At 38.6% G+C, this 15,669-nt stretch overlaps 1 protein-coding gene across 1 annotated transcript in view; it reads left to right on the top strand.

Moving 5' to 3' along the window:
- Positions 1–15,669, top strand: part of nmo (serine/threonine-protein kinase nemo) — a 173,321-nt gene that overhangs the window by 118,182 nt on the left and 39,470 nt on the right. The window contains 1 exon segment of the mRNA XM_034984556.2: positions 2,661–2,767. Coding sequence (XP_034840447.2) covers positions 2,661–2,767 — 107 coding nt within the window.

Here is a 15,669-nt window from a genome sequence, read left to right as displayed (position 1 = left end):
CGTCTTTCCGTAGCTTAAAGGGGCTAAAAGCTAAGAACAAACGGCAATATAATAAGAAGGAAACCGCAATACGATTATTAGACTTTGTGTTCAAGTCGGAAGGTTAATCGAAAACACCAACCAAATATCCAAGACTGCGCAAGGTCAAATGTCAAGATACGAGGATATTGACATTCTCTCTGTAGAAATGTGGATAGCGTAAGATCCACATGATAAGGCCACGTTGAAAGGCAACGGCATTGAAGACCAAAGAATTCCAATATGAACCGATTTTCCTTAAAGGAAAAGTATGGACTAAGAGCCAGCGTCAGTTATTTTATAAAATCTCTCGTGACGTAAGATTTTTACATCTTTCTTTATTACCTGTTAACTCCCAAAGCAACCATGATACTTCTTCTTCTCTAACTTCATAGTCGCTGATCTTTCATTCATGTGTTGAGGACAATACGCAGAGACTTTCAGCTTCTATAAAATAACGAAGGCCTTTCACACGCTGACTCTTTGGCTGAAAAATTGCCTCTGATACTACCTAAGTAGGTAGTATCAGAGGTAATTTATAGAAAACGTACATCAAATACTAAAATTGGAATGTGTACCGAAAATACAAATTATATGAATCCATACTAATATTATAAATGCGAAATTGTGTCTGTCTGTCCCGTAACCATTTCACGTCTCCAACGATCTTGGTCACAAAGATAGCTTACATCCTAGAAACTGACTGTTTATTCCAGAAATTAAAGGAGTTCCGGCGGGAATTTTGAATAACCGAAACTCACGCGGACGATGAAATCGATCACTAGTAAAACATGAAGGAATATTTTTTTATTCAAGTAAACTTTTCAAATAAAGAAAAATGTATTTTTACATGTGGTTTGATGAAATAGTCATTCTCACCATTGAAAAGTTATGTAAGTAGATATTCTCACTCGCATTGTCTCGCTATATGTTCCTCCGAGCGACAATTTGTCTGAATTAGATAGAATTCCTCGGGAGCTTAGTCGAGCTGAGTTTCGGAGCCAACCGCAACAAGTACTGCATAATTTCAACGTCCGGTGTGTCCCTGTAATTTCGGTAATGGCGACATCACGACACGACGACGGGGCGGGCGGGAATAGATAAGCGAGATAGCGTATGGTCCTTAGAATTCTGGGCCTTTTGAGCCCCAAGGGAGGAATAGACGTTCCGATCCTCGTTGCTGGAAAACTCGCCCCTCTGCGTGGGTGTTCAAATTACACTTAATGTTCGTTTCTGAAACGCATAGCTTTATCTCAAAGAAGATTACGGTTGATTTTTTAATCGTCAATTAAACTTTAACCGACGTAGTCTTGACAGATTTGCAATACAAAAACTGTTACAACGTCTTTATTCTTTAGTTAAAGATTATTTTGGTGTTTGCAAAATCGTTTCTTATTCGAATAAGATTTATTTATCTTCAATGGTACTGATTATGTGCACAACCCAATTTTAGAGTATATACTCTTCTTACTAAGGTAATATGAAAAGGACAGACGCAGTTTGACAGTTTTAAATTTTATTTTTAGATGGTATAAAACCCGTGATTTTAGCGCACAGTCGCGAGCCTACTGTTTAAATTTGTAGCGTGCACTAAAATTTAGAGTCTTTAAATGTAAAGTTCATATTCTGTCCCTTTTTAGCATTGTTAAAAAGAAAAGGATGCAGATACTCTAAATTTAGTTTAGAGAAAGATAACGGAATCGGTGCCATTGTACAATTTACGTATCTAAAATATTTCTCTATTTCATTTCGTGATAGTGTTCCTGTGCCGAAATGTTTTAAATGTAACATGAAACTATTTTGGTTTTTTTAATATTTAAATAATGATATTTACGAATTTCTTATGGTAAAGGTTGCGTTTGCCATTACCAACGTCGCGATTATCGAAACTGTTTTTTCAGTCTACGCGTAGACCTTTATTCCATCTGTAGCGTACGTTCAATACTAACTAAATTCGGTTGGTTTTGTACTCATTAGCGCGACCCACGTACGTGTTTGTTTGTGAAAGTCCTATTAGAACTTTAATGGCTAAAACCGCTCTGAATTAACGCTACGTGTAGGTGTGACTATTTGCCGCCGCTTTTTCGCTAAATTATGATTTATTATGATATAATTTATCTCTAGCAGACGTGTTCAATGTTGTCTGTGAACTATGCTTCATTGTATGATCTCTCCGATTAAATTTATATAAGTACTTGCATATACTATCTCTATATCTATATCTACCCTAATGTATTTTTATCTTAACTCACAGAGGAGTCTCCTTCGAGCGCTCTCGAGTGCGCCCCATACAAACGAAAGTGAGATTCTTATTTTTATATTAACTAATGAGAATATAAACATACCGATAACATTAACTAAGATTTTTTTCTAATTATCCTTAAAAATGATTCAGTGTTACATGATCTTCACTATCGATGCTAATTTAGATCATTCAAAAATAACGTGTCGTCAAAAAGATAAGTAGACGATTATCTCAAGACTTAATTACATTATTGTTTAGCATTTTTCAAATTTTTGGCTAAAACCCGAGAGAGCTAAAAATTTAACACGACTTACAAGAAAATACAACTTAATAAATCGCAAATTATTTTCCAATATAATATTTGTACCAACAATTTCCTTAACCCAGCATTTAACAGTTACGTGATAACCGAACTGCTCCAGAGCGACCTGCACAAGATCATCGTGTCACCGCAACACCTCTCCGCCGACCACATCAAAGTCTTCCTCTACCAGATACTCAGAGGTATGTACCCTTTCTGCTAACATACTGGAATGCTTCTGAAGCAAAATATTTGGTGTATGTACCTATGGTTTCTATTAGCTGACTTAGGTAGTGGTCCGACCGCCGACGATGAACGAGAAACGAGTAGAACTAAAAATTATAAAAGAGTTGGCGATCAGCGGTAAGCGAGTGTTTAGTTTCGATAGTTTTGTCGCTGGGCTATAAGCGAATGTGCAAGAGCGACGAGCGATTACTCGCGCCATTCGCCCGCGGTCGTCGTGGACTACAAAAATTTCAAACCCCTATTTCACCACCTTAGGGGTTGAATTTTCAAAAATGCTTTCTTAGCGGATGCCTACGTCATAATAGCTATCTGTATGCTGATTTTCCGCCTGATCCGTCCAGTAGTTTGAGCTGTGTCGATAAATCAGTCAGTCAGTTAATCCTTTTATATATTTAGATTACAGCAGTAAGATTTAAGTTCTTGAATATTAATTACAATGTTTCCCGAGCTCTTAAATAAAATATAAACCTTTAATTCCTTTGGGTTCTGAGGAATACCTGAATAGATTTGAAATAATTCATTCAAATTGTAAGAATACCATTCGTTCAACTTGTACAATTCCTTTACTCTATGGCTTCGCAATTTGAATGCGGCAATCACTAGGTACCCCTATTATAAATGAGAAAGTGTGTTTGTTTGTTGGTTTGTCCTTCAATCACGTCGCAACGGAGCTACGGATCGACGTGATTTTTTACATGGGTATAGTTTAAGACCTGGAGAGGGACATAGGCTACGTTTTATCCCGAAAAACCAAAGTTCCCACGGGATTTCAAAATGTATCATCAAAATGAATAAAAAGAGAAGCTGACTGACTGACTGACTGATCTATAAACGCACAGCTCTAACTACTGGACGGATCGGACTGTTTGGCATACAAATAGCTATTACGACGTAGCTAAGAAAGTATTTATGATAACCCGTAAGAGGGTAAAATTGGGGTTTGAAATATAATATGTAGTCTAATGCGGACGAAGTAGGGGATGGATAGGAAGAAGCGGGAATAAGCTAGTAAAGGCATTAGGTAAGTAAAATAAGAACGAGCTGTTCCGTATAGCACTTTTGTCTGTCCAAGTTTTAAGTTTCAAACAAGCCAGCTCCCTCGGTACGGCCGTGACCGTCCCAAAGTTATAGCTGACGCTACCTTTATACCAGCTTTTTCCATTTCCACCTAGCTTAAATCAATTAAAACTACTAAGAGCGCAAACTTTTCAACTAGGTACGCTTAATGCAGAAAGTCTCTCCTACTTTATTGCAATTAAAAAAATTCACTGTGCATTTTCTTTTAATTTACGGCAATGCAGCCGATGAAACACCTACGGTAATCTTGGATCGTATTAAAATTTATATCCAAAGTCAAAACGTCCTATTGGTTTACACTTCGTAGGCAAGGCCTACAAGTCCTACAACACTTGAACGTTTAAACTTCAATGTTAAAATCTTTAACAATTTAACTATGTATGTTCACTTTGAAAGTCAAAGGCTGATAATTTAAAGTCAACGTAAAACTAAAGCTAAGAGGGTATTAAATTTCAGCCCGATCCGTCCAGTAGTTTGAGCTGTGCGTTCATAGATCAGTCAGTCAGTACAGTCGCCTTTTCGTTTTATATATTTAGATAACCACCGCGAGAGTATTAAGGTACACTTTGCAGTACCAAAGCCTTAACTGGTCACTACTCCCTCCCTCACCGCCTAACTAATTCAGAATACGTCTAAAACTATATACAGCTATGGATTGGTTGTCCGTACCATTTATTTTCCTGCGAAAATTATTAAAGCCCTTTAGTACACAATGTACCGAGATTAAGTACGATTTACGATGTCATCCTTTCGCCCGATTTGATATTATTAATCCCAGCAATTATTCTTGCCAATGCCGAGAGATTTCCCTCGAGTGGAACGCACGGATAGGAGCGTATTTAGAAAAATGTGATCGTTAGCTTCCCGGCGCTAGCAAGTTTAATTAAAAAAGTTAATAGTTGCCTTAGAGGTCTTGACTGTAGTAAAGGACGTTCTTTGTCAACTTTTGTGAATCCCTTATAAAACTATGGCAGTTTTTATAAATGGGTTCATTAAAAATGATGATTGCTACAATCAATGCAATTGATGATACATACAAGGAGCAACAGAAAACAATGTACATAATTAACGCGTCCAAACTACCAAAGGGAAATCTTAGGTAGAAATATAATATTTTGACTCAATATATTTTCAATGGATTTTATAGGACTCAATGGATTTTGTAATCCATTGAAATTGTATAAATCAAAATTTATTTCTAGCTAGGACGTCACAATATCATGGCGGACACGATTTCGCTTTCTCAGTTTCCATACAGTACACCTCTTAGAAGTCATAATACGTCCCAATCTTTTTTCACAAAATGTTCATCAGTTGACGTCGGTTGACGATGATGATGGTAATGATGATGATGATGATGAAATATTTTATTTCTTTAACTTAAGTCAATGATTTTTTTTTGGTTATATTAAATTCTTCCTTTCTAAGTTTTCCGTAACTTCGTAAATGAACAGGTTTCATGAGAAGCCCGATCTAAACAAGTTTTATAGGTAAAAATTGTTCGTGGCCCTTTTTAAGACAAAGGCCTTTTTCCCCGGTCGTTGGACTTTTTTGTATTATATGTACATATGTGAAATCGGATACATTCACCCGTGCAAAGGGTTGTTTTTCTATAGGTAGTATCTGTCTATTCCGAAGTAAAAGAGTAGAGACCTTGTCATGTACCTTTTTCCTAACGTGTGCGGGGTCTCCCCGCCTCATACCTCAATAATTTCACAATCAATAAAACAAAATGAACATGCTTCTATAACTCTAAAGCGCAACGAAATAAACAAATTCATTTGCATCCAAAAGATAAAATAAATATCTCTCAGGCCATTTTCGTTATCCTTTGAATATCGATAAAGCATTCCACAATAGCATGTTGGGCGCAGGCTTACGCATTGTTGGCTTCCGATTAGAGCCAGCGCTTCTCAAATGGCCGAAGGTTGACCCGACATAAGTCTACGTAAATGACGACCTGCAAAAACTTTTTTGCCATTGGATGATCATCGCGCAATATTCGCAACCTGACATACGAAATCGGTTTGACGGCCTATATTACATGAAAACTTGCTCAATGGTCACTAAGGTCTGGTTAACTCTAGTTGCATGACAATCGGTTATAGTTATGTTACGATTACCGTTAATTTTGACCGTCAATAAAAGCAAAATGGGTTACACAAGTCAGAGTTTGTGAACTTTAGATCTACCTTTAATTTTAATAGCGGAAGTATGAAAATAACGTAACTTTAATCATTTGCCATGCAACTGGACCTAGATGTCAATAAAGTTATGATGAAATAAGCCCAGTACAGATTTTAGGTTTTAGGCCCGAACCACTCTTACAAAGATGTACAGGTGCTTTCAATTAAATTGGCTGAATTAACTGCGCGCAGTGTTTAAAACATTGTTCAAGGACGAACGGGGAAAAAGCATTTAATTTAATGTAGTTTGTGTGGCAAAAACAGATCTTGGTAAAATTATTGGCGAATTGAGAAAAAATCGGATTCTTGGTGAACTGAAGAAAATCTAACTTTAAGAACCCAACCCAACCCAACTTCTCAAAGTATCAATAGCTTATGTACAACTTTTGCCGAATATAAAAACTTCTTGTTGAACTAAACCAACTCGTTTCGTTGTGTGACTTTACTTAATACTATCCGAACCATGAGATAATAAGTTTGGGGAACGCTGGTTTATACGAATCGGTCGTGTCGAGGGCAGATACCGTAGATACTAGCCAGTACACGCCACTAGTCACTAAGTATAGTACACGACAGGTCGAAATGGCAATCGGGGTACGAGTCGGGGCGACATTTTGCACACCCGTACGTCTTCCGCGCTCGCCCGTACCGGGTTAGCACGGGGACTGTGCGGGTGTGTGGGGCCTTCCCACCCCGATTGCCATCTCTACCTGTTGCGTACTATAGGTATGCTAATGCTCTGCGTACGATATCAATAATGTATGCAGTTCAAGCGCATATCTTCCACTGCTTCGATTGTGCCCATCCACATTTCGTTACGTATCTCTTTCGTCCGTCGTCTCAACATATCGATAGATGATCACTGCTGGACATCTAGGGCTCTTGCAAGGACAGAACGCGGTCTCTTTTCACAGAACACTGTCCTCTACACAAGTTGAGTGGCCAACAGCTTGTGTGGAGAACCATTTATTAGGAACACACACAATACATTAATTTAACACAAACTACGACACTTATAGATAAACACAGGCTGATAAAATAAAATGTGTACACAGCATTTGCAAAATATCTAGACAAATAAAAAGAACTTAACTAAACAATTAATAATTAAGTTACTTAGGAGATGAACCCACCGTAAAATGATAAGAGCTTTATGTTCGTGGCGTTTCACTCCTGTACAAGACTATATTGCCCACACTATGTATAAAGTGATTATTTTAGTACATGAACCTAATGCCTCAAATAAACATTTTTCTTTTTCCCTTCTGTGCCGCTTGTGTTCAGCGAATTGCTCGAGATAGGCCGTATTCGGTGTTACCATAGTGCTACGAGTATATATGTAGTTTGGAAAGTAGTATACTGGCCAAATGAAAAATAAGGCCAAAACAAGAAAAAAATGGTTTAAGTAATTTTGTTTATCCAAACGAAACGTAGAGATATAATCGCAGAGCCGGCGAGCTATCCTAACGAGCAAAATTATGCTAATGCGGATTGCGCTGCGGCTGGCGCCCTCGCTCTTTTGCGACTTGCATGTAGAGAGCTACGTTATTTATGCGCTAGATTTTTGTGTCCAGGAGATGTTATAGCTAGTTTCAAAATCAATCTATCTGTAATCTGTCGATAGTTAAATATAAATTTATCTGGCGCAACTCAGTGCGCGGATATCCGCAGAATTCGGCGGATATACAACGTGACATGCTATAAAGTTAGAGCATTATTTGCGCCAATGAAAAATTCCGCCTTCGTTTTTTGCTTGCAGAATTCCGCTTGTTTGGGCTCCTAGCCCTAATCTTTCAACCTAGGTATATTAGAGACTTGTGTTGACTGATTGTTCAATGCATAGTCTAAACCGCTGGGGTTAAAAACTTGAAACTGGGCTCCTTCTATGACATAAGCAGTAGGCACTCACTAAGAATTCCACTCGAGCAAAGCTGGGGTGGGTCAACTAGTTCGGGTACAGACGCCTTCGCAATTATTGGTATGCCATTTCCTACAGCGCCCCACTAATGGAATTTTCTCCGAGACGTCGGCACATATCACCCCTCCCGCAGTAAATATGGCGTACTTATTTGTTATTACGTCAAATATTGGTGCCAACCATGTCAACGCTGAGAGGTATGGAATCAGATTTATATTTATGAAACTCGTAAAGGAATTTCTAAATCTCGTGTGGGCGAAAATATTCGTGCTGTACTTAATTCCTAATGTTATTACCACGAAGTTAATTGTACTTGAAACCTTTTTTTTAATATGTTAGCCATTGATTGCAATTTCGCTTAGGTGAAGTGAAGCAGACTAACCCGGAAGAGTTATTGCAATTTATAATAAATCCCTAAATAATTTGGTATCGTACCGAAATCCTAAATTGCTTGGCTTTGCTAGTGACATTAATTTTTAATCCATTTCCATTTCCAAAATTCATTTCCATATCACTCGATGAAGCAGCAATGTAGAACCTATGTCAAAAGAGCTTAGTGGCTATCATCTATCGTTGAACACTGAGTTAGTGAATCACCTGGCTGAGCTAATTTAGAAGTTATAAATTTCCGCATATGAATCAAATCCGGACCCCCTCCCTCCCTATAAACAGCGCTCAGCACTCCGCCAACGAGGCCGTCACCACAGAGTTAATAGTATTTGAAAACATCTTTTAACGTTTACCATTTTAGAATTTGCGTGGTGCCTTTTGGAGAACCTAACGACTTTAATTCACTTAACATTTATTAGATTATGTGAACTATTTGGTTCGGCTGTAGGAAAGCTAAAAAGACTAGGGATTTCTTAACTTCATTTCTATCGTCTTATGTTTTCTAAAAAAGGGATTGCCTTAAAATGTTTGAACTTCTTAAATAATATAACAAGTAAAGACGTTCAAACCACCAATAGTTAAAACTTATTTACATTTTCACTCATATTATTGTCATCAAGGATACTAAGATGTTTGACCCAAACTGTAAATTGGTCCATTTAAGGTGCAGTTACCCAACGGTGTAGGGCGTTAATTTGAGAAAGCCTGCTGCATCTTACCAAAGCAAATATTGCACCCTTGTATGAACTGTTATTTAAGTGGTTTTGTATATAGAATGTTTGGATTCTTACCAAGGGGTCACGGCATCAAATCTCGTTGGTGTCTTAAATAATTCTGCAACCTCAAATGGTTTAAGTTGGTATCCAACCCTCAATTTCTGCGACGGCGACGACGGATGTAGAAGGAATGATCTCTTCACATCATTATTCTTACGTAACCTTTCAAGCTTACAATGATAGTCTAGTTAGTAGCTAAGGCTTTGGCCTCCTATTCGTCGGAGTCCGAATCTTAGACACGCACTTTTGACCTTTTTGTAGTACATACCATTTGCTTTAACGGAGAAGGACAACATCGGGTTCTTCAAAGGTCATCAGTTTTTTTTAATAGAGATAGCGAGCAAACGAGTAGGCGGGTCACCTGATGTTAAGTGATTACCGCCGTCCATGAACATTTGCAGCACCAGAAAAACCACCGTGGCGTTGCCGGCCTTTCAGGAATTTGTTGGTCCGCCTCTTGAATAACCCCATGTTGTAATGGACTATGTACTATGATTCAGTAATGGGTCGGCGATGAGTAGAGACACGATGATGATTCTACCAAGGTACGGAACCCTCGGTGCACGAGTCTGACTCGCACTTGGCCGGGTTTTATAAGGCCGATGGTGCATTGTCCTGCAGTTACAGCGAAGGACTGGCCGCTAGCGGACGGTCGCGCTCGGGTACACACACGCTGCGAACGTTGACCTGCTATGCCTCCGCTAATGAACCTTCCTAGCTTAGGTGTAATTCATTGTTCTACCTGTCATGCAATTGATTGCCTGTATTGCCTTTTCACTACCTGCCTTTTTACTAGATGTGATAGCCTAGCGGTTAGGACGTCCGTCTTCTAATCGGAGGTCGGGGGTTCGATCCCGGGCACGCACCTCTAACTTTTCGGAGTTATGTGCGATTTTAGTACCTAATTAAATATCAATTGCTTTAACGGTGAAGGAAAACATCGCGAGGTAACCTTGCATGCCTGAGAGTTCTCCATAATGTTCTCAAAGGTGTGTAAACCATGCGTAAATTGCTGTTATTTTAACGATAACAATATAACTACCTATAGCATAATATTTCCTCTTGAGGTACCCGTGCGGAACCGGGGCGGGTCGCTAGTGTGCTATAATTACGATACACTCGCAACACTTTGTCACTTGAAAATCATGGTTAAAAAGTCGTCATTAGTAAAGGTGCGGGTCGACGTCCGCAGAGAGTGCAGCCGACCGCAACCAGCGCTGCAACTTGTGAACCTAACACACTTCTAATCAAAAACATCGTATTTGACATCATCATCATCAACCGTTAGACGTCCAGCGCTGGAAATCTAGGTCTCTTGTAGGGACTTCCACACGCCACGGTCTTGCCGCCTGAATCCGGCGGCTCCGTGCGACTCGCCTGATGTCGTCCGTCCATCTAGTGGAGGTCTCCCAACGCTGCGCTTTCCGGTGCAAGTTACGTATGCGCGATTCTGGTTTCGTATTTGACATGCTATATTATAAATAGAATCTTTGAAAAGAGCAAACGCCGAGTTTCTTTCTCGTTTTTCTCGGTAGGAACTAGAAAGGGCAGGTGATATATGCATTTGACGATTTTGAAAAGACATTGAAGAGTACCTACATAATAATTGTAAAAGTCTATCTGAATCAAAAATCTTTTTATTTCTATTTATTGACAACAAACACAGTTGTAAAATTGGTCAGGGCCGGATCGAACACAACATACCTATTTAATTGCTTAACAACGCACATAGCGAAAAGTTAGGGATGCGTGTCCCCGGGATCAAATCCTAATTCCGAACCCCCGAAATTCGAAAATACGAGTTATTATATTATTATGATTTAATCGAATTGACAATCTCTTTTTTGGAGTCTGTGAACACTATTTGTATTATGCGAAAACGCAAAGTAGCTAATTACATGTGTTATGAAATCGACTATAGTTAGGTATCCTTCATTTCCACAATTACAACAGTGCTAACAATCGCATTGCTCAATATAAATACTCTATTCATTTTACGTCTGTTTAATAAATTTTTATTGTCCATTGTACGGGTAAATTTATTCATATTGAATGAGACATTATTGCTAGGAACTACTTGAAACCCGTACCGAGGTGGACTTGATAAAAATCCAACCGTGAAAACTAGTTCTATCCACACAATATGGTGGCTTTATACTAGTTACTCGTCTTTGCATCTGCGCAATAAAAAGAGTCATTAATTTTAAATATTTATTACTAGACTAGCTTATGCTCGCGACTTCGTCCGCGTGGACTACGCAAATTTCAAAATCCTATTTCACCCCCTTAGGGGTTGAATTTTCAAAAATCCTTTCTTTCGGACGCCTACGTCATAATAGCTCGAAATTTCAGCCCGATCCGTCCAGTAGTTTGAGCTGTGCGTTGATAGATCAGTCAGTCAGTCAGTCACCTGTTCCTTTTATATATTTAGATAATGCCCGTGACATTTGCATTGAGGTTATGTATAACATATGTCGTCTGAATCGTCCTCTAAAGAAGCCCATATCTTGACTATGAATTCCAGTGTTCAATAAAATAAAATAAAAAAGTCTTTATTTCTAATACGTAATTAAGTTTGTTTTAGTCATCGAATAAAAAATGCGTTAGGAGAATTCTTCAGTTTATTGTCTTTCTGACTATTATTCAAGTAAGGACCTAAGTATAGTACGCGCAGTGGCGTGCAGCTCATAGAAGCATAAACGCACTGCTTACCCTCATTGTAAGAAATCAATGCTTACTTTTTCCGTATAACCTGCCGTAAAAAAAGTTCATACCTAAATGCATACCCTGGCTTGAACTCCTGTGCACGCCACTGAGTACGCGACAGGTCGAGATGGTAATCGGGGTATGAGGCGGGTGACGACCGCACATCCGCACGTCACCCGGGCTATCCCGCACCGGGTTAACGCGGGGGTTGAGCCGTGAGCGGTTGTGTGGGGCGTCCCCACCCCGATTGCCATCTCGACCTGTCGCGTACTATACGTACGTAATATAATGCGCTACGAGTTCCCAAGCGTGTGTGTTCGAGAAAGATCCAGGCAGGATATATGAGGCGCTTTCCGCTCTGAGCGCCAGATTTCCCACTCATAAATATTAGATGCCAAGGATGCGAGATTCTCTTTAATGGTCTCTGTACGTACCTAATGCCTTTTAATTCCGCATTTTTGACCTTTTTTGGTAGACTGTTGAAATAATAGTACTCGTTTTTATAGTTTTCGAAAACAAAATTCAATGACAAATTCTTCTTAGTATGTATTTTAATAAGCTCTGTTGGAAATTACAATAAAATCTGTAATAGGTAGAGGTACCTAAATTTAATAGATTTTAAAACTACGAACTGTTATAAATTAATAATTTTAACATGACGTGTTAATTCGCTGCTTCAGCATTTCAATTTATATAAAGCGAACAATCCGCGAGGCGGCGAGGCAGTCCACATTTCCATATTGAATAGTTAACACTGAAACTACTGTATTCGCGTGAAGTAAAAGTTCCGTGTGTGTGAATTTCCAAATTAAATTCGTTGGACATTTCTTGTGGTTTTTTTTTCAAAAGACTGTCGAAGCGGACCTCCTAACAATTGGTGTCAGAAGTGGGATGCTAAGAAGGTTCACGCAAGAGGACCCTTAGCATCCAAAGAATCCTGAGGTCATCGCAGTCGTGATCGACGATAAGCCTCGCCCGCAGGGTTGAGCCCGCATCACAACCACTAAGCACCGGTTCTACTCAAGATCGACGATAAGTCTCAGCCTGCCAGACTGAGCCCGCATCTCACACGAAGAACGCGAATATCCTGGACTCACTCAAAAACATCAGTGAAATAAATTTTAAGCCTTCAAAATTACGAAATACAATTTCTTCAATATCTTCAGAAACCTACTCGATATCGTCGCCGCGTGAAATACGAGACGCATTCCGTACAGTTCAAAGCCTTCACGTGTCGCAAACGCATCGACCTAATTTAACTTTCAGTGCAGTGACATCAAAGTGAAAACCTTTTTGTGAAAAATAAATCGTGATGTTTGCCGTTATCCTGTAAGTAGTTTATATTATTTTGTATAAAAAGCGTAAATTGTCTTAATTGTATATTTTCGTACTGTATTTTAAATATAAATCCTTTTTTTTTCCTCTCCATATCTCAGTTTCAGTGATCAAAAATGAGTTTAAAGTCAGAAAGTTCGGACGTAAAAGTGCCTCTCTCTATACTCACTAAATTCGTAAGGTCTTATGATGGGAATCGGGAAACTCTTGCCGCGTTCCTAACTAACTGCGATAACGCAATTAGTTTAGCTGCTCCCGACCAGCACAATATCTTATGTAAATATATAATCTCCCAACTTGAGGGCAAAGCACAATTAGCCTGCAGTTTTAAAAATTTCAATAATTGGGATGAATTAAAATCATATTTAAAAAGCACGTTTAGCGAGAAAAAACACTCGTCCCATCTGCTACTTGATCTCCAAAACTGTAAACAGGGCCAGTCCGAAAGTGTGACACAATATTCTATCAGACTCGAAGCATGCCTAACTCGACTTCAAGCTGATATTCAAAATTCATGCACTGATCGTAATCTCCTTCTAGGCAAAATCACAGCTATGGAAGAACTCGCCTTAAGCTTATTCCAATTAGGTCTTAACCCTAATATTTCTAATATTGTCCGCTGCAGAAACCCTTCGACACTTAATGAAGCAATTTCTCTAGCAGTCGAAGAAGAAAAAATTTTCAAACTTGTAAAAATTACTCAACCAAAACATCCAACTAAATTTTGTTCCTTATGTAAGAAGACCAATCATAGTTTCTCAGAGTGCTTTAAGAAAAAGCACGATTTCACACAGAGATCATCTTTCCATATTCCTCCCGCTAACCCTCAATATTCTGCAGAAACAAGTCAAAGTTCATCAAAGGACTCAAATTTCGTCAAAACCTGTGCCTATTGTAAACACAAAGGACATCTTATCTCAGAATGTCGCAAGCGCCAATATAATAATAATCAGCGTCGGATGAACTCTCACCCTCCGTCAGGTCCCTCTCATAGTAACAATGCTAATGTCAACATGTATGAATACTCAGAATCCTTAAATGAAGTGACGAATAGTTACGTCCCTGAATCAAAAAACTTAAACTGATTTCGGATGCGTGCCTGCCGAAATCAACAATCCAAAATGGCACTCGAACTACTAAATCCTTTTATACTAATTCTCCCAAATCGTTTATATCTCGGCAATCGCTACATGATTGTCCGAGTCACACTGAATCTTATACCAAATCTTTTATATCCCGGCAATCACCAAAAGACTGCCAAAATATCGCTGAATCATATCCTAAATCCTCACTGATTCCTACAAAATCGAATACAAAGCATTCCAAAGAAGATTGCTCAAATAATACTATATCTCATTCTAATTCTTATACTAGCTCTTATACTACAAAATCCTTTAAATCTCAGTTTCCTTCAAAGGATCAACTGAGTCTTACAAACTCTAAAGTCATTCAAAATGACCCCCAAAGCGACGCAAGCAAAAGCTCATTGCCTCTTAAAGACGTCCCGATCTTCGAAACAAGCACCCTGAAAAAGTTGGTGTCCTTACCTCATGCATTTTTACAAATAGAATGTAATAAAAAACCTCTCTGTTTCTTAGTTGACACAGGCGCAAGTGTCAGCATTATTAAGCGCTCGTGTTTACCAGCAGAGCCCCAATTGTCTCAAGAAATTATAAAACTCAAAGGCATAAACGATAAGGATTCCTATAGCGAAACTTTAGGAACAGTTGTGCTTAACCTTATTATAAACGACCACACCATTTCTTTTAAATTCCACGTCATAACTGACGCTCTGAATCTGGAATCAGACGGTATCTTAGGTACCGATTTTCTACATTTTTTCCATACTAATATCGATTATAATACTAAATCCCTTACTATCTCAAATTACTCTTTACCAATTCATTATTCGAGCCCTAGATATATAATACCGGCTCGCTCCGAAGCTATTGTTGAATGCACTGTCTCAAATGACAAGTTCGAGTTACGTCATTTAAAAGACGCACTCATATTAGATCACTCTATATCCGAAGGTGTATATATAGCAAACTGTATAGTAAGTTTGAAGCCTAATTATAAAGTCAATGTCTCTGTTTTAAATACCACTGAATCTCAAATAGAAATCCAAGACTTCAAGGTTCATTTAACTCCTATAGACTTCTCTGAACTACGCCAAGTGTCTCAATCCCCCGAAATTGTCAACCACGTTTCTAATTCTTCATCAAATCGACTCGATCGTGTTCTAAGTCTTATAAGACACTCACATCTTAACGATGAGGAGAGAAAAGTTCTCTTAGAGTGCTGTTCTGAATACTCTGATATATTTTATCTCGAAGGAGACACTCTAACTCATACTAACGCTATTCAACACTCTATTGACACGGGTAATAGCTCTCCTATTAATGTAAAATCTTACCGTTTTCCCGAATGTCATAAAAACGAAGTCGATTCCCAAATCCAGAAAATGCTAC

The sequence above is a fragment of the Maniola hyperantus genome, chromosome 3 (genome assembly GCF_902806685.2).
Source record: "Maniola hyperantus chromosome 3, iAphHyp1.2, whole genome shotgun sequence".
Classification (NCBI taxonomy): Eukaryota; Metazoa; Arthropoda; class Insecta; order Lepidoptera; family Nymphalidae; genus Maniola; species Maniola hyperantus.
This window is presented reverse-complemented; position numbering and strand designations above follow the sequence as displayed.